General features: G+C 32.9%; 1 protein-coding gene across 6 annotated transcripts in view; it reads left to right on the top strand.

Annotated features, from left to right (window-relative positions):
* Positions 1 to 4,146: 4,146 nt before the first annotated feature.
* The window catches only part of LOC127067665 (sodium/potassium/calcium exchanger Nckx30C-like), a 66,761-nt gene continuing 43,060 nt past the window's right edge, over positions 4,147 to 27,847 (top strand). The window contains exons 1-3 of one of the 6 annotated variants that reach the window (XM_051002889.1): positions 4,148 to 6,554; positions 13,129 to 13,152; positions 26,121 to 26,385. In XM_051002889.1, coding sequence (XP_050858846.1) covers positions 5,577 to 6,554; positions 13,129 to 13,152; positions 26,121 to 26,385 — 1,267 coding nt within the window. In that variant the 5' untranslated portion in view covers positions 4,148 to 5,576. Of the gene's footprint in view, positions 6,555 to 13,128; positions 13,153 to 26,120; positions 26,401 to 27,847 lie in introns of all 6 variants that reach the window. The other 5 variants (XM_051002887.1, XM_051002888.1, XM_051002890.1 and 2 more) reach the window with 5 other exon arrangements.

The following is a 27,847-nucleotide window of genomic DNA, read 5'->3' as shown; positions in this document are numbered from 1 at the left end:
TAATAATGGTCTGATTGGTAATATGATTTATTCGTTTGATTGGTATTCGTTAGCTTTTATTTTCTCTTTTCTTCTTACTCCTCTTTCTCCTCCTTTTCTTCTTCTACTTTTTTCTTTCTTTTTTTTTTTTTTTTGTTACTTATCACTTTTCGTTTACGTCGAATTATTACTTTTTGCGATATAAAATATTCCGTGACGTGTGTAACGAGTATCGATTTTAGAAGCTCACGCATAGACATTTTATTTGTTTTACGAGACGTCAATGTCAATCGCGATAGGATACGTTCTATTTATGTATATATATAGAATATATATAAATATACATATATGTATGTGCTAATACCAATAGTTATATCAAAATAATATACATATATATATATATATATATATATATATATATATATATATGTATCTATGTAAATATTATTACACAAGCGAAAATATTTTACTCTTTTTCACCCCTCTTTTTTCTTTTTCTTTTTTCTCCCCTTTCTTTTTTTTAATAAAAATCAAACGTAAATATATTTATTTTTACTGCTTGCAATCTTACATATACTTGTATTAAGGAGATAATATTTGAAAGTAAAATTGTTAAAGGTAACGTGATACGAAGTTCGAAGTGTTTGAGAGTGTTTTTAAGAAACGCTTCGTTACGTCCCAGAGGTCGTTACTGTTATTAACGAGTAACGAGAAAACCCGAAAACGACACGAAAGCTCGAATTTGTTTCTAAGATAATTTTCTTTTATATTTTTTGTTCCTTCCTTTCTCTCTCTCCTTTTCTTTTTTTCTCTATTTATCTATTTATCTCTCTTTCTCTTTCTCTTTTTCTTTCTGCAAAGTAATTATCTTTCTGTGTAAGTCGATCCCTTCTCGGTATATACATAATTCATTCAGTTAAAGCTTAGGATAGTTTATTCGTCACATTAAGTCTAAATTATTGGTGAGAACGTTACTATGAGTGAGCTAATATCTTTCTGTCCGTGTGGTATATGTGTTTGTGCGCGTGTGTATGTAAAAAAGCGTTTAAAAATAAACCCTTTAATAAACGATTTATTTTTAGAATTAAATAGTATATAACTACAGTGCTTTGTAATGAAAATTACACAATTCTTTTTTTTTTGCATATTAAACCACATTAAATATTAATATATGCATTGTATTTATGAGTTTTGAAAGAAAAATTCTTTTAACAACCTAGCTATTTATCTAAGATTTTTTTTTGGTATTTTTATATATATATATGTGTGTGTGTATGTGTGATGAAAGTCGTTCTTGATTAGAATTAGGATGATATCGTTTGTTTGATTATAAAATGACTCCTAATTACTCGGGATTTTTGATGGATGATCGACTGTCGTTCCTCCTTTTTAAAAAAAAAAGAAAAAAAAAAAAAGAAAAAAAAAAAGCTTGAACGATCCTCTCTCGATTCGAATTTCGGTCATGGACTAGTTAACTTTCACGCTTCCTTAGCTCGTGTGCCCGTTATCGATCACGAAAGAAAGCGCCATGCGGTTAAGTTCATAGGCACATACAAGTTGAAAGAAGGATAGAGATATACAATCGTTGCAAATATCCATCACATAAAAAGTTATAAATATTTTATTGTATTTAAAAAAAAAAAGGAAATAAAGAAAGAGAAAAAAAGGAAAATTTATCTTATTACGACGAAGAGAAGAATAATTTCTTTTTCTTGTAATAATTACAAATATGATTCGTTTATTATCGATCGAGATTTTATTTAAATTGCTATTAATATTTATCGGTAAGAAATGTCTGTTGTATATTGATTTTTCTTTTTTTGCTTTTTGCATTCTAAACGATCGTTTGAAGAAATGAAGTAGTTAAAAAAAGAATGAAAAGATGAAAAAAAGAAAAAGAAGCCACGTGATAATTAGCGAAAGAACGACGTAACGTGAAGAGTGTCGACGAGCGTTGAAATTGCGTGCACGAGTTATCTCACGGTGAGATTCTATTTAGATAACACGCAGTCGCGACAATGTTGCTTTGCTTTTGCGTAGGCCGTAGAGAAACGTGTTCACGTTTTGTATGTACACTTATATATATATATATATATGTGTACATACGTATGTATGTATGTACTTATGTACGTACATGTGTGTGTGTGTGTGTGTGTGTAGATATGTACGTATATATAAGTATATGAAACTGAACTAGCTTTGTATCTTCATACGTTCGAAAGAATTTTCGTTAGAATAGAATAAGAAAAGAGAAAGGCAAACAAAAGAAAAAGCAAAAATGTAATCCAATAATTTATAACATTTTGTCGTAAATCTATCGTTTCTGTTTTCTTTATCGTTCGGTATTTCATAGATTAAAAATGTTTGAAGATCGATCTGAAAAATTGGAAGGTTTATTCAATTCGTTAGAACGTTTCAGACTCTACGTTTGCAACGATTTTGAGGGATTCTTGAAAAAGTAAACCGTGTCGATAGAAACGACAAAAGCGAACGTAAAGGAAGAAGATTGGATAAACAAAAGGACAAGCAACGTTGAGAAACGGATTTTATGAGAAAAATAAATGTTCTTTAATAAAATCAATCGTCGAACTACAGGACAGAGGATACGTCAAAACGATACGCGAACGAGATAAATAAGAGAGAGAGAGAGAGAGAGAGAGAAAGTCAAATAAAAATCATTCGTAAAAACTGATAAATTCGTCTTACCGACATACATTATTCTTCAGATTATTCCTTTAACAAATCAAGTAAAAACGTGTATCTCCAATCAACCGATCGCGCACTAGAAACGATTAATTAAAGAACATGCGATTAAATCGTGAATAATATCGCCCGCCGCCCCACTTCACCTCTGCTCCATCTCTCCGTCCTTCAAAAAAAAAGAAAAAAAAAGAAAAAAAAAAAGAAAAAAAAAGAAACGAAAGTTCACGATCGCAGCGTAGCAAAAATTTGCAGATAAATCGTCGGGCGTGTATGCGTATGAGAAAAAGGAAAAAAGAGCAAATAAATAAAAGAAAAGAAAAAAGAAAAGGGGAGAAAGAAAAGGAACGTGTTGGTAGTCGCGTGGAGTATCGAGGTAACACCCGGTATACGTGCATTCGTAGCGTAGGGTCGTAGAGAGTCGAGTCGACTCTTCGATATCGAGCGGGAGTCCCGGCGAGGACGTGCGCGCGCGCACACGCACACACGTGCGCAGATTTCCTCCTCTGCGAGCCGCCGCTGGCGCGGAGGAGAAGGATAGATGCGAATATTGAAGAGAGAGAGAGGAGGGGGAGGGAAGAGAGGGGAGGAGAGAGAGAGATGGATAGATAGATAGATGGATAGATAGATGGATAGATAAATAGATAGATAAATAGATAGATAGATAGATAGATACAGAAAACCACTTTAGCTTTCTCTATACTAAGGAACGAAAGAAAAGGAAGATATGTGAGAAAAAGAATGGAAAGAGAAAGAGAGAAAGAGAGAGAGAGATTGGGCCAATGAGGTTGGCATTCGATTTAAAGAAAAACGGAGATCGTAGTTTGGTATTGAGGAGAGAAATTAAAAAAGAAAGAGAGATAAAAGATAACGAAATGTCGGAGTTAAGAAGGAGAAGAAGTCGAAGAAAAGAGAAAATCCAATGTAGGAGTAAAAGAGACGGATAGGTATAGAGAGAGAGAGAGAGAGAGAAAAGGGTGCTGTCGATGTTAGTTAGAGAGAGAAAAATATATGGTAGGAATACCAACGGTGGTGGATAAAATGGGATAGTGGGGGTTAAAGAGGAAGAAAGAGAGACAGCAAGAAAGAGAAAGAGATAACTGACCAAACGTCGACTAAGAAAAAGGAGAAGAAGAAGAAGAAGAAGGAAAAGACGAAGAAGAAGAAGGAAAAGACGAAGAAGAAGAGGAAAAGGATGAAGAAAGAAGATCAGATCGAGAGCAAAGAGAATAAGTGTGATGTGAAAATGAAAGAGAGATAGAAAGGGTGCTGTGCCAATGTTGATGTTAGTTAAAAAGAGAAAGAGAGAGGGAGGGAGAGAGAAACAGATAGTAGGAAGAGCAGTGGTGGTAGTGGTGGTAGTGGTGGTAGGGTAGTGGTGGTAGTAGTGGTGGTGGTGGTGGTGGATGAAGTGGTGGGGATTAGAGAGAAAGAAAGAAAGAAAGAAAGAGAGAGAGAGAGAGTGTGTGTGAGAGAATGAGATAGATAGACAGAGAGAGATAGAGCGAGAGAGAGAAAGAGAAGGAAAGAGAAGGGTGGAAAGTGAGAGGTAGAGAGAGGGTAGGACGGAAGAGAACAGGGTTGTTCCAGTGTGCAGCGGGCGGGCATCGCGGCGGGGGCGCCGTTCTGCTGCTCCTGTATAACAAATCCAGGATTATATGCACCATCCACTGCATCCCAGCGAGCACGACGGCGACGGCGACGGCGACGGCGACGGCGACGGTGACGGCGACGACGACGACGAGGACGAGGACGAAAACGAAAACGAGAACAAGAACGAGAACGAGAACGAGAACGAAAACGAAGAAGAGGACGACGACGACGGCGACGTCGACCGAAACAACGACGACGACGACGACGACGGGGACAGAAACGGGTATAGGGACAGGGATAGGGATAGGGATAGGGATAGGGACAGGGATAGAGATAGGGATAGGGACAGGAACAGGAACAGGGACGACGGGGACGTCGACCGAAACGACGACGACAACGGCGACGACAACGACGACGACGACGACGGCGGCGGCGACGACGACGACGACGACGGCGGCGACGACGACGATAACGACGACGCCGCCGGGAAAGAGCAGGAGGAGGAGGAGGAGGTATTGCGAGGACATCGGTAGCGAGAACTTGGTACCAGTGACGAAGACGTTCATAGTGAAGGTGCTAACGATAGTACTACGCGTCATCGTGTCACGGTCGATCTCATTTCGAGAACTCCGGAATTCGGTGGTTTCATTTTAAAGAGAGAGAGACAGACAGAGAGAGAGAGAGAAAGAGAAGGAGAGAGAGAGGAACATTAGATCGTGTCATAATCGACATGGGCAGATCGGAAGGTTAATATTTCAGGCTAACTTTTTCAGGTGTATACGTTACGTGACGAAAAGAGAGATTGAGAATAAGAGTTTAGGTAAGAAAAGATAGATAAAGGGAATAGAGGAAGGAAGAAAGTGAGAAAAAAGGAGAGACAACGAGATAGACACGGTATAAGAGTGAGTGAGAAAGAAAAATATATATATAGGGAAAGAGAGAGAGATATATAGACAGAGGAGTTGGTAGAGCTGCTGGTGTAAGGGGGTGGGGGTGTAGGAGGAAGAAGAGGCGCGCGCTGCGAGCGCTAGGAGCGGCGCCGTCGAAGGAGGAACCGTGTCTCTCTTTTCCTCATCCTCCAGGAGAAGACCAGAGAGAGAGAGAGAGAGAGAGAGAGAGAGGGGTGATAGAATAGAGGTAGACGAAGAAGAACAAGGAGAAGAAGAGGAAGAAGTAGTAAAAGAAGAAGAAGAAGAAGAGGTAGAAGCGGTGCCGCGGCACGCCGCGCCACGCCGCGTCGTCGTCTCTAACGTCAACGATAAATAAGATAGATCAAGAGAAAAGTCAAGTCAGATAACAGAAAAATGTTGGCGAGTGTAGGTGAACGGAGAGGGCCGGTGATCGGTCTAGCTCTAATATTGCCTTTGATTTTCTTCTTGTTACTTGTCATGGCATCTAGTCCATCGATGGCTCATAGGCCAGCTCCGAACAATCCAATTTTGCTGCAGCCTTCTGTACCGAGCACCAGCACCAGCACGGTTACGCCCTACTGGATGCAATCTTCTTCTAATAATAATAATAATAATAATCATCATAACAACAACAACAACAATAACAACAACAACAACAACAACTACAATAATAACAATAACGCCAGTTTTGAGAACAATGATGAGATGAACGGAATTGGCGGATATAACGTCACCATTCATCATCATCATCATTCGAAAGTAGGCGCTGATATGGCCGAGGAAAAGGCACCACTCTTCCCCAACGATCTATTTACCGTCCAACAACGACGACGTGGCGCCGTAATACTTCACGTACTCGGTGTCGTCTATATGTTCGTCGCATTAGCGATCGTATGCGACGAGTTCTTCGTACCCTCGTTGGATGTTATCATAGAAAAACTTGAGATTGCCGATGACGTTGCTGGTGCCACCTTCATGGCTGCCGGTGGCTCCGCACCAGAACTTTTCACATCGGTCATCGGCGTCTTCGTTTCATTCGACGACGTTGGTATTGGCACCATCGTTGGATCAGCCGTATTTAATATTCTATTTGTCATCGGCATGTGCGCTATATTCTCCCGTACCGTATTATCCCTCACATGGTGGCCACTATTTCGTGATTGCACCTTCTATAGCGCAAGCCTACTCACCCTGATCTACTTCTTTCGAGACAATTATATATACTGGTACGAGGCCCTCGTGCTATTTGGATTCTACTTGGCATACGTCAGCTTCATGAAGTGGAACCAACCGATGGAGAAACTCGTCAAGAGGATACTCTACAGGAACAGGGTGACTAGGGTGAGGTCTACGGATCAGCTGATGCCCTCGGTATGTTACTAACTATTAAGCTTCTTTCTTTTCTTCTTTTTTTCTTTATCTTCTCCTTTTTTCTCCTTTCATCCTTTCTTCCATCTACACCGTCGTTCCAATCTCTTTCTATATATATATGTATGTATGTGTATATATGTATGTATGCTTGACCACCATCTTTGTCCTTTCCTTTTCTTACTTTTCTCTAATGTCACACAAATAACATACATATATCCATATATGCGTATGTAATATATCTTTTATAAATATTATATATTATAAAACAGTGTTACATCTCGTAATATCTTCATCAGTCGCTTTCTGTTTGTTTTCTTTTTTTTTTCATTCAAATTCTTAGATTTCTACCAACGAAAAAAAAGATATCGAGTGCCCTTGGACATATTCAGTGATAGCATGTCGATGAGATGGAAGTTTATACTTTGAGGACGAAAGGTTGTACGAATGACTCATAATAGAAAATAAGAATAAATAATAGATATTGAGAACGGGATCGTTTGTATGATCTTGAATTTTAGTTGGGTTTTCTTTCCTTAAAGGGAAGAACAATTATACTCGATGGATCTAACGATGGATCCACATTTAAAATATACATAAATTCAACATCATAAATTCAAATTTTTTTTCGCTTTTGATTTTAATTCATCGCATAGAAAAGTCCTATGTCGTAAGTGAATAAAGGGGATCACAATTCAAGGTCATCGATAGTGCCAGAGGCCAAACAAGTCGTCATCGTTTTAAGTTCCTTCTACTTACTTGCCTCGAGCCAATGATACTTTTAATGTACCTTAAAAGTATAGTATCTAGTTTTCGCTCTCTTTTCAAAAATTAGATATGCTATCTCTTTCTCTCTCTCTCTCTCTCTCTCTCTCTCTCTCTCTCTCTCTCTCTCTCTCTCTCTCTCTCTCAGATAACCCAGTTTCAAATGCCTCGTCTTTGCCCTCGAGTTTCGAAATTTTTTTTCTACGCCATACTGTTTTAACTTTTTTCTTTCTTTTCTTTTCTTTTCTTTTTTTTTATACCCCTTTTAATCTTACATTCACATTCAAATATAAGATCGAATTTGACGTAATTCTCATTGTTCGTTTGCGTTCGATCGAAACAAAATAATGATTATTATCATATCGAGATAGCAGGTTTTATCGCAGTCGTAGAGAGGGGATAGTAATAGTCATTGTTGTACAGGAAGAGAGAATTTATTATTCCGTACTTCGAAGGCAAGTACTTCGTAGGCAACTCGCGTTTTCGAGTAGATCGATTTTGAATCCTTCGTGGGAAGTAGTAGAAGTCTGGGAAATTGGTTATTGAGAGAGGACATACTTCACCGCAATCACAATCCCGGAAGAGCTCCGTCGTCTATGTGGAGACGAGCTCGAGAGTCTAGGATCTATAGAGTCGCGGCAAGGACGCGGAAAACTTTTCTTTTTATTCTCTTCTTATCGCGTGAAATCGAGCAACGTTTCTTTGCAATCAAAGAAAGAGAAAAAGAGAGAGAGAGAGAGAGAGAGATCTTTTATTATTTATGACTATCTCTTTTTTATGAGATACTTTTTTAAACTATTTCAATATTTAACAAACTTTATTAATTAATTATTATCGTATCAAAAGTTGTTCATTATCAAAATGTATAGTATATATTATAAGTATATAGTAATTGTGTAATTCGATTAAAATTATTTTTGTTTCTTGTGATATTTTTAATTTAGAAATAAAATATTTTGCAAATTGGTCATAGATCAAGTTTTGTTTGTTTATGTCGATATTTAATTTGTTTCTTCGATTATCCAGAAAGAGGAAAGAATAACTTATCGTGCAACTTAATTTCAAAGTTTTTTTTCTCTTTCTCTCTCTTGCTTTCTTCGCCCTACACTATTTTATTTTATTTTATTTTATTTTGTTTTATTTTATTTCATTTTTTATTTTGTTTCCTCTAGAACGTCGCGAAATGAAATACGACGTTCGAGAAAACTTTTTGCTTAAACTCTCAACAACGAGAAAACAAATGGTTATCGGCTTTCTAATTAGAGGAAAATAACTTTTAACTGTTAACTTTCGACGATATTTCGATTTGACTGTTATATAATTTTTATTCTAGTTTGCGAGAAAGAATTCGATCTTTTCGAAAGGTTGTACATTTTTTTCTTTTTTTTTTCCTCTTCTTTTTTTTTATTTTAAACTTTGGACGTACCTATATATAGAATAATTTTTCTAAAGGGAGTGCGTAAACTTGCATAAACATATTTTTTTTCGTGGATTATATAGAGCTAACTGTTGGTGCTCGTTGTCATAAGTACTTCATATGTATGTGTAGGAAGCTTATCTGACATCGTGCAGATTCATTGCATTTTAAAATTTTCTCTCTTTTTTATCCCAAAGATTTATCATATTTGTGCATACTGGTATTAAATTATATATACATACATACATACATATATATACATATATGTATATAGTATATACATTTAAATAAAAAAGATAACGTTTCTCGTTGTCCATTATAATAGAGATTAACAATAAATCGTTCATCCAAAATAAATAAATAATTTTTATCAACGTTCATTCAGACGAAAATTGATTATTTCTTAACTGACATTCGTTGAAAAAGGAATTCTTTTTTCTTTTTTATATTTTCAGGAATACCAAAAAGAAAAAGAAAAATCGATTTTAGTGAGAAAGATATAACGAACGAATATTTGAACGCAGTATGTGTGAAAATATGTAAATCAGAAACGCAATCCTCCGAAAATTCTTTTTCTTTCTTTTTTTCATCAAAAATTTATATTGTTTGTTCATGTATACATATATATATATTTTTTTTTATATTTAAATAAAAACGATACAATTTTTCGTTGGATATTAAGATAACGATTAACGATGAATCGTTCGTTCAAAATGAATAAATAATTTTTATCAACGTATTTTCGTTTATTTGAGTGAAAATTTATTATTTCTTAAGAGACTTGCGATAACAAATTTTTGTCCAGTTTTTCTTTTTTTTTTAATATTTTCAAGAATATCAAAAGAAATCGATGTAAGTGAGAAAGATATGGAGGATGAACGTTTGAACGAGTTACGTGAAAATATGTAAATCAGAAACGCAAATCTCGTCGTTAGAAGGCGCCAAGTAAATTGAACGATAATCCAAAAAGCCATACGTTATAACAGCCTTAATCGTGGCTTTCTTTGACATACCACCGAGTGGAAAGGGCTGGTCATAGTGATATCGTACATGTGTAACGTCTCTAAACCGCAAACGAGATCCGAAGGAATTAGAGAGAAAAGCTAGTTTAGAAACATTAACATTCGAGTCTATTTTAAAGGATTTCTCCTTAACAGTTTCTACAAAAAGTTGCAATCTTCATCAAATTAGACTTGCCAATTGAATTGATTAGATCATTCGACGTTTGATTTACACTCTACATAAATAATTATAACGACACTCGAACTTATTCAATTTAAACACTTATTCATTAATTTTATTTTCTTGTTGATATTATTATTATTATTTTTTTCTTATTTAATTAATACGCTTAAAACATTTTGTTTTTATTATTCAATTATAAAACTGTTGTAATCATATCTGAATAATAATTTTATATTTATTCAACGTGTGTAATCGATCGATCAGAAACGATTCGCGTACGTTATTTTTTGCATTTCTCAGATTTCTAAGCTAAGTCGAGCTAATATCGCGGAATTAGAAATAAAAGTAAGAGAAATAAAGGAAATTAAAAAAAAATTTTTCCTCGGCATCTCGATAAGAGCAATTAGATGAAATATCGTTTATTCGTTCTACGATTTAAGGAGATTAATAGAGAGAGACAGATAGATAGAAACAGAGATAGACAGAAAGAGAAAGAAAGAGAGAGAGAGAAAGAGAGAGAGAGAGAGAAAACAGATAAGTGTCTATCGCGATATGGAAATTGAAATTACGCACGCAAGCCTACCTTCTTCAATCCTATCCAGTACTCCAGCTTCTCATTCTCATGATATGTGTGGTGAATTAAGTTGAACGATAATCCGCAGACGTGGTTCAGCCGGATCAACTGTAATTATTGCAGTTAAACGTAGGACACGCTCACTCTAACCGCAAACTAATGACTGCCTCTTGCTACAACATTTTGGCTGAATATGTGTACTGTGTTATTGCTTGACCTACCTCTGTATCTCTCTCTCTCTCTCTCTTTCTCTTTCTCTATGTTTTTCTCTCCCTCTCTATCTCTCTCTATGTTTTTCTCTCCCTCTCTCTATATTTATCTTTCTTTCATTCTCTTTTTTTCTATTTCTCTGTACATATCGAAGACATTTTTCTTCGAAATCTTCGTCTAGTCCTTTTAACCTTCTGAATCAGATAATATTATTGATATTTCAATTATTTTCTTTCCGAAGCTTTCGTTTCAGTTCTTGAAAAGTTGGTATAACATTACAAATCAGATAATATCTTTCTCGAGAAATAGATATATATGATATATATATATATATTTTTTTCTATCAAAATTGTTTTTAATAGGATTAATTAAAATGGTCTAATCGCTACTTTTCTTTCTTTTAATCAATACGTTTTCGATTATAAAATAAATTTGGTAAATTCTTTTCTGTCTTTTCTTTTCTTTTTTCTTCTTTACTGAAAGGTAAATATAAATTAATACTTAATCTCGAACGAAAACGTTTAACAATTTAACATATTGTTTTATATCGATACAAATTTTCAATCACGATTGATAGAACGTGTTAAAGAGATAAACTAAAATAGGCTAATGGTTTGAAACTAATTTCGCGTTGGTTAAGTCAGAGTATAACGTTTTGAAAATAAAAAAAAAATGAACGTTTAACCGGTCTCGTTATCCACGAAAATGATAAAAGCAAAAACGAGGAAAGGCGCGTGTTCCGCAACTTTATTGTAATTTCCTCGGGGAGTTGGCTTTTAGAGTCAGTCGCATCCCCGTGAGCATCTTAATTGAAAGCTTCAGGCCAATCTTCCAGGTTCACTATTAACGAGATTGTTTTTACCAATGAGAGGACGAGCAATTTCAACATTTACAGGCTTTTTTCAAGACTTAACGAAGATTTTCAGCTAATCTATATCGTTTACAGTCTGAAACAAATAGTAATTATTTAAAAATCAGTATATTGTTTCTTTTTCTTTTTTTGTTTTTTTTTTATTCACTTTCATATATACAGATAATACAGAACGGTGAAAGAAAGTTTTTAGGTGATTTTATAAATCGATCATTCTTCTTTGAGATTCTTTAATTTTTTTTTTGGAATTTCTCAAAAAAAAAGGTAGTCTAAAAACTCTCGCGAAGGAGCAATTGATTTTTAAAAATCACTTAGAATTTTTTGGCCTAGATATAAATCGGACCTTTATAATATATCCTATTAACGATTTTTTTTTTTTTCTTTCTTTTTATCGACGTAATTTATATTTACTATCATACTACATTCCGAGAGATATTGGCGTAATATAATAATAATAGTAATAATACAAAATCCATTTGGATGCAAACGTCATTTATATTAATTCAATGCTTATTCTTTTATTTGCGCTGTATGTGTTATCTCTAACTATCATTTCACTTTTCTTTCTTCTTTCTGCTTCCATCTCATCGATTTATTATAAATACGAAAATAAGATAATGACGAATAAATCCTTTTCTATTCTTGTCTTTTAATACATTTCACTTCCTAACAGAACCCATGTAAATATAAATGCAGCGGAATTCTATACTACATTCTATAGATGGAGACTGATTTGTATCATTGAAAACGGTTCTATTCATTTTCCATTGAGAAGTCGGTCATTGTCAGGTTACGTATTGCCAATTATCAAACTGTACCTATAATTATCATAGTAATCGTACACACGTTTATTATGAAAACGAATCATTCCGAAGGTGCATGCCATCGAATCGTTATTATCGTTATCATTATTACTGTTATTACATCTTATCGATCTCTGATGTCATCATCATCATCATCATCATCATCATCATCATCATCATCATCATCATTATCATCAAAATTCCGCTGCATTGATGCTTCTCAACGAAAGCTACTTCTTTTTTTTTTCTTTTTTCTTTTTTTGGTTCTTTCTTCCGTCTCTTGTTCTTCTTTCTTTTTCGTTTATTTCCCATATAGAGAAAATAAAAGGGAGCCAATTCACTCAGTTATTCCAAGCTTTCAAATAAACACAAACACAACTAAAAACATTTGCGTATGTACGATTCGATGTGAACCGCTTTCGTAAAGCACTGCACTTATTGTATAATCGTTTCTCTCTGTTGTAAGCCTGATTATCGAAAAATAGAAAAAAAATAAAAATGAATAAAAAGAAACAAGAAAAGAAAAAAGAAATAAAAACAGACAAAAAAGGAATGGAAAATAGCCCGTCAAAAAAAAAGTATGAGAAGAAAAGAGGAAAAAGAAGAAGAGGAAGTGAAGGAGGAGAAGGAGGAGGAGAAGAAGAAGACCAAAAAAAAAAGAAAAATTAATAAAAAAAAAAAAAGAATTACAAAATATGTATTAAATTTGACTGGCATAATTGTGATTGTAACTGGGTGTTTCTTGCTTGCAGCACCAGAGCGCCGCCCAAGCATTGGTGAGTTGCATGTCTCTCTTTTTCTCATTCTAATTCTTCTGTTTCATCTTTTTATCTTTCTATCTTTTTTTCTCTTTTTCTCTTTCTCTCTTTGTCTATCTGTCTGTCTGTCTGTCTGTCTGTCTGTCTGTCTGTCTATCTGTCACTTTACCACTTCGCCTTTCTCTATCTCTCTTTTCGCCTATCTTTTCATTTTCCACAATTTTCGTTTAATACGAGATCCAACGATAACGTAATGAAACTGTTCTCCGTTCATTTGACTTGGTAAACCATTCAGTCCGTTTAACCACTTGCACACTTGACAATTGATTCAGTGATGCGCGTGACCAAATAGTTTACAGTGTCTAATTCGAAACTCAAAGTACTCATTTCTATCCACATTGTAAATGGACGTATGACAATAATTCTCTTTATTAATATATTTTCTTCTAGGATGATAAGTTTCGAAAGCGATGGGGAATGTGGAACACAATCAGACATTTCTTCCATTTTTCAAATAATTTCGTTGTTGAGTTCTTCTTTTCTTTTCTTTTTTCTTCTTTGCTTTACTTTGCATTCCACATGTATTATACTTCGAACTTTCTTTGACGGTCTCTTTCTAGTTTTCTTTTCTTTTCTGTTTTCCTTTTCTTCATTTTTTTGAACACTACCACCAAACGATATCACTGACTCGCTTTTTATTTTAAGAGAAAGAAAGAGAGAGAGAGAGAGAGAGAAAGGAAAAAAGAAATAATATTATTTTAATAGTACATTTTTATTTGTATTATTTGTACTACCTTGATTACAATTAAAAAATATATATATAAAATTGAGAAAATATTGTGCAATAAACATACTTATATCGATGCAAGGTCGTATTTTACACGATCCACTGTTTTCGAACAATAGAATTTCAATCTTTCTCTTGTCACGCGTGTTGTTCATATTTTTCAGACAAGCAATCATCCAAGTGAGTATTTCTTCGCGTCGTTTCAGATCTTGAGAAAAATAACTATCGGCGTGCGTAAACACGTCAATTCAAGCGCAAGTGGTTAAGACCGATCGTGTTTAACCTTGATCCTTCCTCTACCCCTTAACTAACACCCAGTGACTTTTAATTCATTTTTAACACGTTATGGACGGATGTACGGCGGAATATCTCACGCGTATTGTATTGTGTTGTTAAAAGGACTGTTCACATAATATCTCGTATTTCTTACTTAGCACAAGTTAAAAGAAAAAAACAGAAAAAATTAGATGGTTAATTGAAAACGTTTAATGTATTAGAAACGATATATCTGATCTGCAACGTGTTAAATAGCTGCACGACGTCTTAAAACATGTACGTATTTCATGCTCTAACGATAACGTTAATTCATATTTCTTAATCATTCCAAGCTTGTTTTTTTATTTTCGAAAGTTAAATTGCTAACGAAAGGAGAACGTTTTGAAACTGTTGAGGTCGTTCAGTGAGACTCATAAAACAAGCCTTAAACTGCATTCCAGTGTTTTAGAAATGAGTTCTAGAAATGTTACGAACAATGGTAGTTAATGTGTGCTCGGGAAAAGAAAATTATGTTTGTATGTTAATATTGAGCACGTTTGAATGTATATAATTAGATACGAATTTTACTTCGAATTTTACATCATTATTATTATTATTACTATTATTATCGCGATCTTTAAATTAAGAATTTTTAATATGAAACTTCATTTTCTTTTCTTTCTTGTCTGTTTTTCTTTTTTTATTTTTTTTTTCCTTTATTCTTTTTTCTGGTTCTTTCTTTCTTTTCTTTTTTCTTTCTTTTCTTTGAAGAACAGTCTCAACATTAATTCTAATTTATAACCAGGCTTCGTATATCCCTCTATCTTTTTATTGGCTCTTTCCGTTTTATAATGAATTGAAAGAAATGGCGCAGAATTTTGCAGAGAAGACAAAAAAAGAAAAAGAAAAAAAGAAAAAAGAAAGGATTTTCATTTGATATACTCAATTCTAATTCGACTTGGCTGCACGTGACGCTTAACATGTACTCACATAAATCATCCCCTTCTGACTGCAAGTGCATCCTCTTTTGCATGATAATCCAGATGCGTGGGTATGTAAGTGTATGAGTTTTGTAAACGTGTACATGTGCGTGCATTTCGAATAGAATGCGTATAGCATGCATAAATTAAAAATGAACTGTTTTAGTGCGCTTACAAGAATGTACGTTTTCTTTTTTTTTTTCTACACTTGCAATGTTATTTATTAACTTTATATATCCGCTATTTTTTTTTTCTTTTGATTCTTTCTCTTTCTCTCTCTTTCACATATATACACACATGCTGTCTATAAAAAAGAACATAATGTGTTATTTGAATATTGAACGTTGTTTATCAATATTATCTGCCTATCTTCGTTTTTAACGTTAATAATTATAGTATCATAAACAACCGTTTATTTGCATGCTGCGATTAACTTTATCGTTTTTATATATTTTATATATTTTTTATTAATATTGTTCATCCTTTTTTTTCTGTTTCTTTTTTATTTTCAACGCTTATATCATAATAATCGATAAGTAATGTTTCACTCTTTACGTACTTTATATTACATTTTTTTTCTTTTCTTATTTTGCACGAAACTTTCAATTGTAATTGATTTAGTTTTTTCAAATTCAATGACAAAACAAACTTCTTTATACACATAAGCTACAATAAATTACATTGCCATTGTCACAGACTGATCATTGTCAAGAATTAACAGATATAATAATTAACATAAAGTTGATTTAAAAACTTTATCAGATATTGTGTAGTGCTTCGAAACTTTTTTCGTTATTGGTTACTTTTCAGAATTACAGAGACTGTTGAATTTTGTTAAAAAAAAAAAAAAAAGAAGAAAAAAGAGAAAAGGGAAACGTCACATTCGACACGTACGAAATTATTTATTCGGTTTGAAGCAAAGTGTATGTATATACTTATATACATATAAGAAACATTGGATCACACTTTTCGTGTGTCGTCCAATGAGCAACGAATCCGAATTCGTTCTCCCCCACTTTAACTCGTATACTACGAAATAATTTACTCCTGATGGACGCCAGGGAAAATCCAATCGCACGGATAATCGAATTGTCGGCTCGATGGATCGGAGAGTATCTTCTCTTTCTCGGTTAGTCTTTCTCCCCAACGATAAAGAGAGTGTGATAGAGAGAGAAAAAGAAAAAGAGAGCAACAGAGAGAGAAAGAGAGAGAGAGAGAGAGAGAGAGAGAGAGAGACTGTTCTCTCTCTCTCTCTCTTTCTCTGTGTCTCTCTTTTTTCTTCCTTCCTTTTTTATATCGACGGATTAGAACGTTCATTCGCCTGTGAATCGAGACGACTATGGCAGAGAAAAATTTCGTTTGGCCCATTGCTGTTCGCGTTTATCGATCCAGGCCAATCCTATTGTCGTTAAGGGATAAAAAGAGATAGATTGATCGAACGAAAGAAGAGAGAAAGAAAACGTAGACTTAGAAATCGGATAAAATGTTATCGTATAAACGTTTAAATCTTTCGAATTTGTTACTCGTAAGAAAATAACTATACTTAGATATAATATATATATATATATATATATATATATATATATATATATGCTTTTGTTCGTATATTTTCGGATACACTCGAGTTATTTCAGGGCGTACCCCTTGTCGAAACTAGGTCGAAAGTAAAAGTTCTCTAATTGCACCTCTATCGATTCCAATAACCGATTCGTAGTCTCAATGCGGTCTTCGTAGATACCAAGAAAGTTTTAGAAGTTCCTACGAGACTCCTACCTTCGATCTAAATAACGTTTAAATCGTGAAACGTTATCACCCTATTGGTGTTATCCAAGGACTTGACAAACTCTGTCTTGATTTTAATCAGTTTAAAAAGTCCAAAGATAATTTCTATGTACACTGAAAAAAAAACAATAATGACGTTTGTTAAAAGTATATTTTTATTTGTTTCATATAATGTATTATTAATTATTATAAATTAATAATCAATATGATAATACATGATCTAAAAAGAAAATGATAATATATCAAAAATTTATCTGACGTTTTAAAAATGTTTCGACGAAATGAATAAAAAATTAGGTTTCTTTTTTCTTTTTTTAATAATAGTCATTGTTAAAGAGAATTAAAGTAATATGATAACTTTTGTATGATATATCATTTTGTTTTTTTCATTGTACGTACGTATCATCCTAAAGAGACATCTTAAAAACGAATGATCCATTGTTTCGTCTCACTTACTTAGAAAGTCACACGGGGCCATTGCGTTACATGCATACATTCGCTTAACAGCGTTATATGTCTCAAGGGAACAATAAAGCTACACTGTCTCAGTTGAACTTTGTCCCTAGCAACGTTCTGTTAACCCCCATCATGATTCTAACAAAACGTGAATCTTCCATTCCAGACAACACCAAATTCATTTTCATTCTTCCTTCTAGCTCGCTCATACATCAAAATTATATATTTATTTTATTTATTAACTCACATTATTTATTATCTAAATTTTGTTAAATATTTTCTAAACGCTATCGATAGTTTCAATTACTTCGACCTATCAAATCTAACGGAGAATTTCGTCCATTTTGTTTAATAAATAATTTGCACAGACAAAATATTATTTTATTTCAAAATAATTTTGATTTGTAAAAAATAATAATAAAAGCATAATAACAAATACATACACACATATAACGAATCTTTCGATATATTCTATATATACATACATTAATTTTTAACTTTCATTCACTGATATTAATTATATAAAAAGAAATTACTCATGCACATGCGCAAATACGTATATAAGATAAAAATTTTTCTTTAATGGCGATTGATTTTTGTTTATTTTTTCAACCGGCATTACATAGGCGCCTAGGAACTAGATAGAACAAATAAAGTTGTATTCGTAAGTTGACGAATGATCCTGGCCTAGCATGATTAATTATTTATGGAATCTACCATCATAGTAGAATGCATGTGAGACTCTACCCACATTTAAAGCAAGAAATATGCATCTTTTTTTTTATGCTTCGATATTTTCCTCCATTCATACCAACAAAGTAGAATTTATTTTCTAGTAAGTAAAGTCTATATATATGTATGAATGTGTATGCGTGCGCGTGGGTATATGTCAATATCCAGTTTTTTCTCTCGCATTGTGCAACTTCGTTTACTCCTTTATTCTATTGTATCTATATATTTTATTCATTCATATGCTTTTTTTAACATTTCATAATAATCGATAATAGAGCTCCAATATTTCATATTTTAGATCTTGATACATCGTATTTAAATGCATTAATTAATAATTTGGTTAATCTGGCAATAATACGTATTTTTAAAAAATTTGATATTTTTAATTGTTCGTTCGAATAAGTAATGTAATTAGATAGTTGTCTAGATATAAAGAAATAATATGAGAAAATATATGGTTTGCAATGTGTATGTTTTTATTTGGTATATATATATATATAATATTTCTAATATTAAATTAGATTAGATGATAAAATAGTATCAATGCTTTTGATTACTAATAAATAAATAGATGTTTAAATTATGATTATATAGTATATTATTATGTATACTTTGTTATATTAAATTATATAAAATTTATCAATGCATACGTTGTTGTTTTAGATAGATAATAATTTTGTAATTTTAAATACGGATTTAAAAGAAATTTTAATCAAAAAAATTTGGTAATATATAATCGATAACAAATATCATTAACAATAATACACATTTCATTTAAACGATTTTACTAAAAAGAATATATATAATTTATCACAAAATTCGGCTTATGAAACTTTGATATTTCATTGATATCGTAATTTACAAATACGATAAAAATCGCTTTTAAAATTTATCGGATTGAAAACTGTCAGTTTTCGTTGAATAATACTTCTCTATTTCACTCACTCTTTCTCTCTCTTTCTTTCTCTTTTTCTATACATACATATATATATATAGCATACATTGCTGATGCAAACTAAAATGTCAAAAGAATTATTAAAATTTTTCACTAAACGAATTGACTGCATTAACATACACTCATATACTTATATCCACTCATACATATATACATACGTACGTACATACATATATATATATATACATGTGTAAATACTAAGAGATTTAAATGGCTGATACGAAAAATATAAAAAAAAAACATAATATAACTGAGCTTACGAATGAACATCGGCCTTGATATAGTAACCTACCCGTTCACATAAAAAGATGTCACTAACAATTCAGTACTGCTCGACTATTGTTCGTACGTGACGAAGACGAAAGAATCCAAGATCCAAGTTTCTCTCTCTCTCTCTCTCTCTCTCTCTATCTATCTCTCTTTCTATTTAACTATCTTTCTCGCTCTTTCATTTGGCCTGCTTGACTCGCTACATTTGCCTAACGGTATACTCTTGAAATATTGCCAGCAACGATAAACGCCTACGCTTTTTACTTGATAAAACACTTTTCAAAAAAGAGAAATATAAAATGGAGCGAAAAATGTAAACGAAAAAGTTCTTATTTAAAACATGATCTTCGTTATTATAAACGAAAGAAAAGAAACATAAACAATAACAGCAATATTATCTTGCATATCAGACGATATTTGTTCGAATCACGATGGGAAATTACAAAAATATATAATTAGAAATTAGATAAAAAAGAAAAAGAAAATCTAACAATACTATCAAGTAGTTAGAAATTGTTGAAATTTATCTAGAAACCATTTTAACCCATTCGAAAGTTTATCTAATAAAATAAAATATATCTTCAAAAAATATATTTATATTACACATACACATAGATTATATATATATATATATATATATATATATATATATATATATATACATATATACTTACATGTTTCAAATATAATAGTAGTTTCTTACATTAAACATATTATACATATATATATTTCTACATTGATTATAAAAGAAATTAAAACGATCAAAATATATCGTTAACCGATATTACAAAGGCTATTCATAAAAAAATAACAAAACACATTAAAACACTTTAATAGGTGACCTCACACACGATAAAATCCTTTATTCGAATTTTACCATGTAACACATTACCCACTCTCTCTCTCTCTCTCTCTTCGTTATACTAATGAGCCACGACTTGGCCGAACGTGTAATTAACTGTAATGCTTTTGTCGATAATAACGAGCCATTAATTATTACTTTACCAAGAGAAAATAAAGTGCTCGTACCCGATGAATACAAGTTAGCCCCTTGAGTTCCTTCCTCTTCTTCTCCTTCCTTTTTTCTCTTTTTCCATCCTTCTCTTCTTCTATTTATTCCTCTTATTCCTTCTCTATCTCTCTCTCTCTCTCTCTCTCTCTCTCCCTCTTTCTCCCTTCCCTTTTTTTGATTACATTATCACGAAAACGACACAAAAGAATGTAATGTCTCGAAAACTTGACTAGAATCATGGCAAATCCTTTGTCGTATAGTATTGCTTTGTTAAATCGTTCAGCCCGGCTCGGCGTTTTCTAATTAGACGAATTGCTTCCTGAGATTTAGCCAGACGTTTACGCCTTTCTCTTTTCTCAGTTCTTTCTCTCTTTTTCACTCTCTCTCTTTCTTTCTCTCATTCTTTCCCTCGTTCTTTCTCTCTCTTTCTCTCTCTCTCTCTTTCTCTCTCTCTTTCCTTCTTTCTCTACCACTTCTGGTACACTCGAGTACACAAACCACGACTTAAACATTACCCTTTAAAAGTTCTTAATATGTAGCTACACTTTTCTTACTCTTTCTTCTCTTTGTCAGTTCACGTTATTCACCTAAGTTTCGTCATAGCAAGCACCCCTTCTTCACCCTCTCCCCCTTTTTTTCCTTTTCTCCTTTCTTTTTTTCTCATCTCTTAGGTTTATCTCTCTTTCTCTCTTTCTCTTTCTTTTTCTCTTTCTGTATCTCTCTGTCTGTCTCTCTCTTTCTCTTTCCATTTCCTTTTTTTTCTCCAATGTTTAGTAGCCGTTCTGTATTTTTAACATATCTAGGGTAAGGTCATGAGTCCGATTCCATGATATCAAGGGGACACGTGAGCGAGCATATATGTCGCGTGGACACGAAAATACATATACTACGTACTAGCAAATGTCGTCAAATGTTGTTATAGTCGAAAAAAAATTCTAGCGAAATAGAAACGTTTAGTTAATGGGTCACCTTCACGGAAGTACGCATTTTAAATCTTTTTCTTTTCCACAAACTTTTATTACCCCTCACTACTTTTCTCTCATCCCTATTTCTGTCTCTTTCTCTCTTTCTGTTATGTCTGTCTCTCTTGCTCGCATATTCTCGGATATTCGTGTTTATCTAAGAATTTTTTTCCTTTTTTTTCCCAAAGAAACACGATGTCCTTTTCTCTCTTTCTCCCTCTCTCTCTCTCTCTCTCTCTCTCTTCCTTCCCTCCCTCTTGGAAATGTTCTAAAGATGTGTAAGAAAAAGCAAACGAAGAAGGAAAGAGAGCGGATTTCCTCTTACGTGATTTCTTTTTTTTTTTATTTTTCTTTCTTTTTTCTCCACGCGTTGACGTCACGTTTCTCCTTTCAACACTCGGATATGAATCATTCTCCAAGTCCTAGAGCTTTGCACGTCCCAGTAGCTCTATCTTCTTCTCTTAACGCACATTTGACGGCAGCTCGATGAGAACGTTACTAACTTTCTTCAATAAACTGGTTTGTTACGTCTATCTATCTACATATTTATCTATCTATCTATCTCTCTCTCTCTCTCTTTCTCCGCCTTTCTCTCTATCTCTCTCCTTCGCTATTTCTGTCATCTTCTGCCAAGAACAAGCGAATACATTTGGAATTTCGTCTCAGTTTGGCATTTTGTTCTTTTGAGAAACTCTCGTTTGAGTTCTCCTTTACAAGGTCGTGTTATCTTCCAACTAACTTCTCGACATATCGTAGACGTATTTGCATGTTACTCCAAATTTCATCCCTTTATTGTTGTTCTCTCATTAAATCGCGATTGCATAGAAAACAAATAATTTTCGAATATACAATTATTTCCTAGTATCTGATTTAGTTTCTGAAAATTTTTAGAGAAGTACGTATATTTCCTGGATCTTCTTTTTCTCCTTCTTTTCTTTTTCTTTCTTTCTGTTTTTTCTTAAAGCATTACTGACAATTAGAATAAGTGTTACGTAAATCTAACAATTAGCCTAATTCTTGTTAAGGAGCTCTTGAAAAAATACATTTCTTTAATTCTTTCTTTTTCTTTGTGACGATTACTAACAAAATTCTTGTGAACCATGCGTGATCTAACTCTTGAAAAAATAAATTTTCTTAAATCTTTTTTCCTTTTTCTTTTTATCACGATTATCGTTAAATATGCGCAATGCGAATAAAAATTAGTTTAAACTCGTATAATGAACTTTCTAGATTTAAACTCTCGATGAAAACGATTTCTTTGACATTCTTTACTCTTTGAGAATGGCTGACAATTGCGTTTTAAAGTATGTATGATATAACAGTTACCATAACTCGTCTAAATTTGTCGAAAGTTTACGTAAACGATTTATCTTTTCTCTTTCTCTCTCTCTCTCTCTCTCTCTCTCTCTCTCTATCTATTTGTTTCTCTCTCTCTCTCTCTCTCTTTCTCTCTCTTTCTCTCTCTTTGTGTCTGTCCGTCTTTTATAAACATACAAGTTCCTCAAGGCTTCTCTGTAAACAATGACATCTATTCTCAATTAGTATCTAACATCGTTCCGTTTTGCTTAGTTCGAGCAATAACTCCAAACGCGTTCAACGCGATAGCATAGAAAACTTTATCGAAGATCGAGGAAATTATCTGTTAGAACATTGGAATACCTGACACGTAATTGTTTAAGCAACTATTCAGTTGTAATTTGTAGTTAAGACAATGGATCTTCAATAATATTCGATCCTTAAACGTTGCGATAACATTTTAGTATGAAGGTTATATATAAGTAAGTAAGTAAGTAAGTAAGTAAGTAAGTAAATAAGTAATTAATTAAGCAAGTAATTACAAGATTTTAAGAGAAAGAAGGAGAAAAGAAAAAAGGAAAGAAGAACGTTTTCTCTATAATTATAATTACATAAATTTGCCTTGGATGGAAATAGAAAGACAAGCAATAAAATAAGAAGATAAAACGTACTAATTTCTTTTATTTACATTTTATATACGTATGTATGTATTTATGTATCTACATTAAAACAACAAAGAAGGAAATCGTAGATATGATCGATATAAGAGAGAAGCGTTAGTCTGACAAGGTCAATTTTTCAAGGGTCATTATTATCTAAACACTTTATATACTCATCCAATATACTTTGTAATTACTCGATGCGTAGATACATATGTACATATGTACGTAGAGTAAGTAAGTACGTACTTGTAATACAGTTATAAAGTATAAATAGTAAAATACTTACGAGCCTGTTATCGTCTCGTCACGATCACTTTGACGATATTATAACGTGTTTGATAATAGTGAAGATCCTTATCCGTGTGTTATGTTTTATGTCTATCAAAAAGGAAGCTTTACATTAAACGTGTATAGTAAGATACGAGGATATAGCGATAGGAGGGCGATTTGATAAGCGAGTTAAAACTGTAGTGTCATTACTTTGAAGTATGCCACTCTCGAGAAACACGTGTATACATATGTAGATATCTTTTTAAATACGACAATGGCGAACGTAACTCTTTGCTTTCGACACTTTTTTTGGCGAGTATCCCGATGTTAGAAATAAAAGTGAGTGCGACAGAGAGAGAGAGAGAGAGAGAGAGAGAGAGAGAGAGAGAGAGAGAGAGAGAGAGAGAGAGAGAGAGAGATTGCTTAGTTTCGTAGGCCACGTCTGCACTCATCGACACTCGACCCAGTATCCGTAGGAACGTGGCAAAAAGGGAGATACTAAAGGATATATAATGCCGTCTACCTACTATAAAATATTTTAGAATGAGAACAAACATCGCTTCGAGCTAAAGAATAGTCAGCAATAATCGAAGGACGAACGATGCAATTTGTATCTTACAGTTTTATCGATTTATCTATAAATTTGTATATCTGAAAGTACGATATCTTGATAAATGACTATTTTTATTAATCAATTTTTTTTTAATATATTCTCTTTTCTGTAGTTTGTAGCTATGTATATATTATTCGTAATAAATATATATATATATATATATATATATATATATATATATATATATATTTATACATTAATATTAGGAAGAAGAAAGTTTAGAATTTATCTGTAATTAGATGTTTCTTTATAGTAATATAATTTATATTATCGTCATAGTTTCAAAGAGTAATTAATGCTGAACGTTGAGACTTACGTCTAACTCGTTTTTGTGTTTTGTGTTTAATTTCAATAGAAATCTATAGTAAGAACGAGTTGAAGAGTTTTCATTGGTGTTGGTTCAAAATCCTTGTAAAAAAGCATTAAATAATTAAGATGTTCGCTAATGAAGGTTTAAATTAGATTTGATATATATAAATATTAGACGTACCTATATCATATTCTTCAAAGAAACAATGAATAATTATAAAGAATTATTATCTGGCTTTTAAAAAACATTTAGATATTTCCCATTACTATCACGGATTTCACGATATTACGTATAATTTAATTAATAACTCATCATGAATTATAACAATGGAATAATTCTCATATAATAAAATAAAATAAATTAAATTTAGATATGAACGTCCATCAATCAATGAGAAAATAAATTAACGAGTGAATTTAAATACACAGTTAATTATTTAATCATTTTGAAAATTCTTTTAGAATTTTGATTCCCTTATTTGAAATTATCGTTGTGTGCTTCTTTATTAAGATCGTAAAAGTAATTAATCAATTATTTACATAATATTCTACTGTTTTAGTAACGTCTAATTAATGTTATTACATAAACATTAGATTAACTCGAATGATCGTAAAATTCGATAATATTATGTCTGATAAAACTAAATTGCTAATAGTTAGTTAATTATATATAGGAGGGACGACTAATACCAAACAACGATCAATTTAACGATACTCGTGTTAGTTTAGCATTCTACAACGATAGATCCCATGCAAGAGATTCAAATCGGTTCATTTTGAAGGTGGTTACTCGTAGGGTGGTCTCCGTTAATTAGAAAGTTCATTACCACGTCGCGCTGATAACGAGAACGTATTCGTGTTTGAATATTTTCGTAATTTCAACATCGATAGACTCGAAAGTAAAAATTAAATGAGGAAAAAACAGAGATAAAAAGATAAAGAGAGAGGAAGAGAGAGAGAGAGAGAGAGAGAGAGAGAGAAAGAGAGAGAGAGAGAGACGTAGTGACCTTGCGTATATTAACCTTGCGTATATTAACTCTCCCATATTTATTTCATTTTTCCAAAACATTTTAAATATATATCACACGATTTCATTTAATCTTAAATTTTACTAAAAATAAGATAACAGAGAAAGACATTATCTCTGAAATAAAATCAGAAAAAAACATACGTCGGTCCCTACGACTCTCATAAGTGATTTCACTTTGAATTAGAAAGCAAAAGAACAAAAGGAAAGAAATGACAGAACGAAACAAACGTGCATATATAAAAACTCAATCAATAAACAAATTAATAAACCTACCCAATCCGATCCAAAGTAATAGAACTAAAAATATTAATTACAAACGAACGTTATAATATAAATATAATCGAAAAAAAAAAAGAAAGAAAGAAAAATGTAAACATCCGTGTGTAAAATTAATTAGGGAAAAATTTGAGAAGAGAAAGGTGAGAGGGTGAAAGAGTGAAAGAAAGAAAAAAGGATCGAAAAAAAGAAAGGGAAAAAAATAAATAAACAAACAAGTAAAGAAGGAAAGAAAGAAAGAAAGAAAGAAAGAAAAAAAGAAAAAAAAGAAAAGAAAAGAAAAGAAAAGAAAAAGAAAGGCAGGTGTTAGCTGACTGAGAGAGACCTACTGTGTTTCAGCAGCATCCGAATGCAACCAACAGTAGCGAGACGAGCGTGGGTGGTGTATCGGGTGCATGCGGGAGCAGCGGTATGCCAGGAACAGGGGATGCTGGCTGCAGTAGCAGCAGGGGTGGAAGCAGCAGTGGTGCTGGTGGAGGAGCCGGTACAACCGGACAGGGCTGCGAACAGGTCCCTTCATCTCATTCGACCAGGGAGAGCCACGCCAAGTTCAGGCACGGCCTACTACAGCTTATGATCCATACGATCGATCCGCTCCACGACGGTCAGTCCCGCGCCGGTATACCAACTCCACACTCTATCACTCTCGCTTGCCAGCTTTCTTGCTTTTTGCTTAACAATGCACGCTCTATATTTTTTCTAATTTTTCTTTTCTCTCTTCTTCTTTTTTTTCCATCTTCTTCTTCTTTTTCCCTCGTTGTTTTCTATAGCTTCTCTTTCATATTCTTCCTTCTTCCTCTTTTTCCACCACCTTTTCTTAATCTTCAGATTTTCTTTTTTCTTGACTACCCTCTTTTTTTTTTATCTATCTATGTGCCTGTCTGACTATCTCTCTCTCTCTCTCTCTCTCTCTTTTTCTCTGTTTCTTTCTTTCTTTTTTTTGTCTTCTTTTATCTTCCTTTGTACTCATTCCTATCTCTGTCTCATTCTTTTTCTTATACAACTCTTTCTCTTTCTCCTTTTCTCCGTCTCTATCTGTCTATCTGTCTATCTGTCTATCACTAGCTTTTCTTTTTTCTTTTTTTTTTGTCTTCTTTGTCTCCTTTCTTTTTTTGTTTCGCCTTTCTCTCGTTTCTTTTTTTTTTGATCACCTCATACCTCGTTTCAAAATCCTTATCCTACGACGCTCTCAGCTTACGCAGTTCTGCGCAAACGCACAGCACGCTGCGTTTGTTCGTTCGAAAGCATCTTGAAAGTTGTCGACGGTCGACTTTTTGAGGTACACATATATATATCTCTATTTTTCTTTCCTTCTTTTTTGTCGTTTTTTATCTTTTTTTTTCATTTTGTCCTTTTTTGTCTTTTCTTCTTTTTTTATTTTTACCAGTAGTAGTAAGTACTGTTGTATTATCGAAGATTTCTTTTTTCATTTTTTAAATTCCCGTAGATCGTTGAGTAGACTCGTTGACTTGTAATTACATTTTTTTCGAATTAGTAATGATCCAGTTTTAATTGTCGATCGATGATAAATTTTTTAATCTTGCCAGAATGATTTTGATTTATGAATTTTTAAGTTATCTATTTACTTATCTATGTATCAAGTATATTTGATTTGAATGAAATTACAATCAAGTTAACTGGATCATTATCGGTATGTAATTAGAATGAAGAATTATGAGAAAATAGTTTAGACTCCATTTTTGATAAAACGCTCGTTTATAATCGCGAATTCGATAATTTTAATTCGTTATAAATCATTTTCGTTCTTGTGCATACATATATATATGTATATCACTCGCGTATATTTCAAAATAGTTACGTATATCCGCATTGTATTGACGAGCGTTTAAAAAGCGTAGATTAAAATTCAACCCTGACGAAAGAAAATGCAACCTTTCGCAATTTCAACCCTGTACAATCTCTCTTTTATATCTGTCTTTCGTTCGACTACGATAATAAACGTCAGCTGAGCTTTCTGAGCTTTTGAATAACGAGACTGGTACAAATATGTTATATACGTATGTATGTATGTATGTATCTACATTTATATATATTTATATATATAA

Source organism: Vespula vulgaris, chromosome 11 (genome assembly GCF_905475345.1).
Source record: "Vespula vulgaris chromosome 11, iyVesVulg1.1, whole genome shotgun sequence".
Classification (NCBI taxonomy): domain Eukaryota; kingdom Metazoa; phylum Arthropoda; class Insecta; order Hymenoptera; family Vespidae; genus Vespula; species Vespula vulgaris.
Note: the sequence above shows the minus strand (reverse complement) of the source record. Positions and strands in the feature narration are given on the sequence as shown.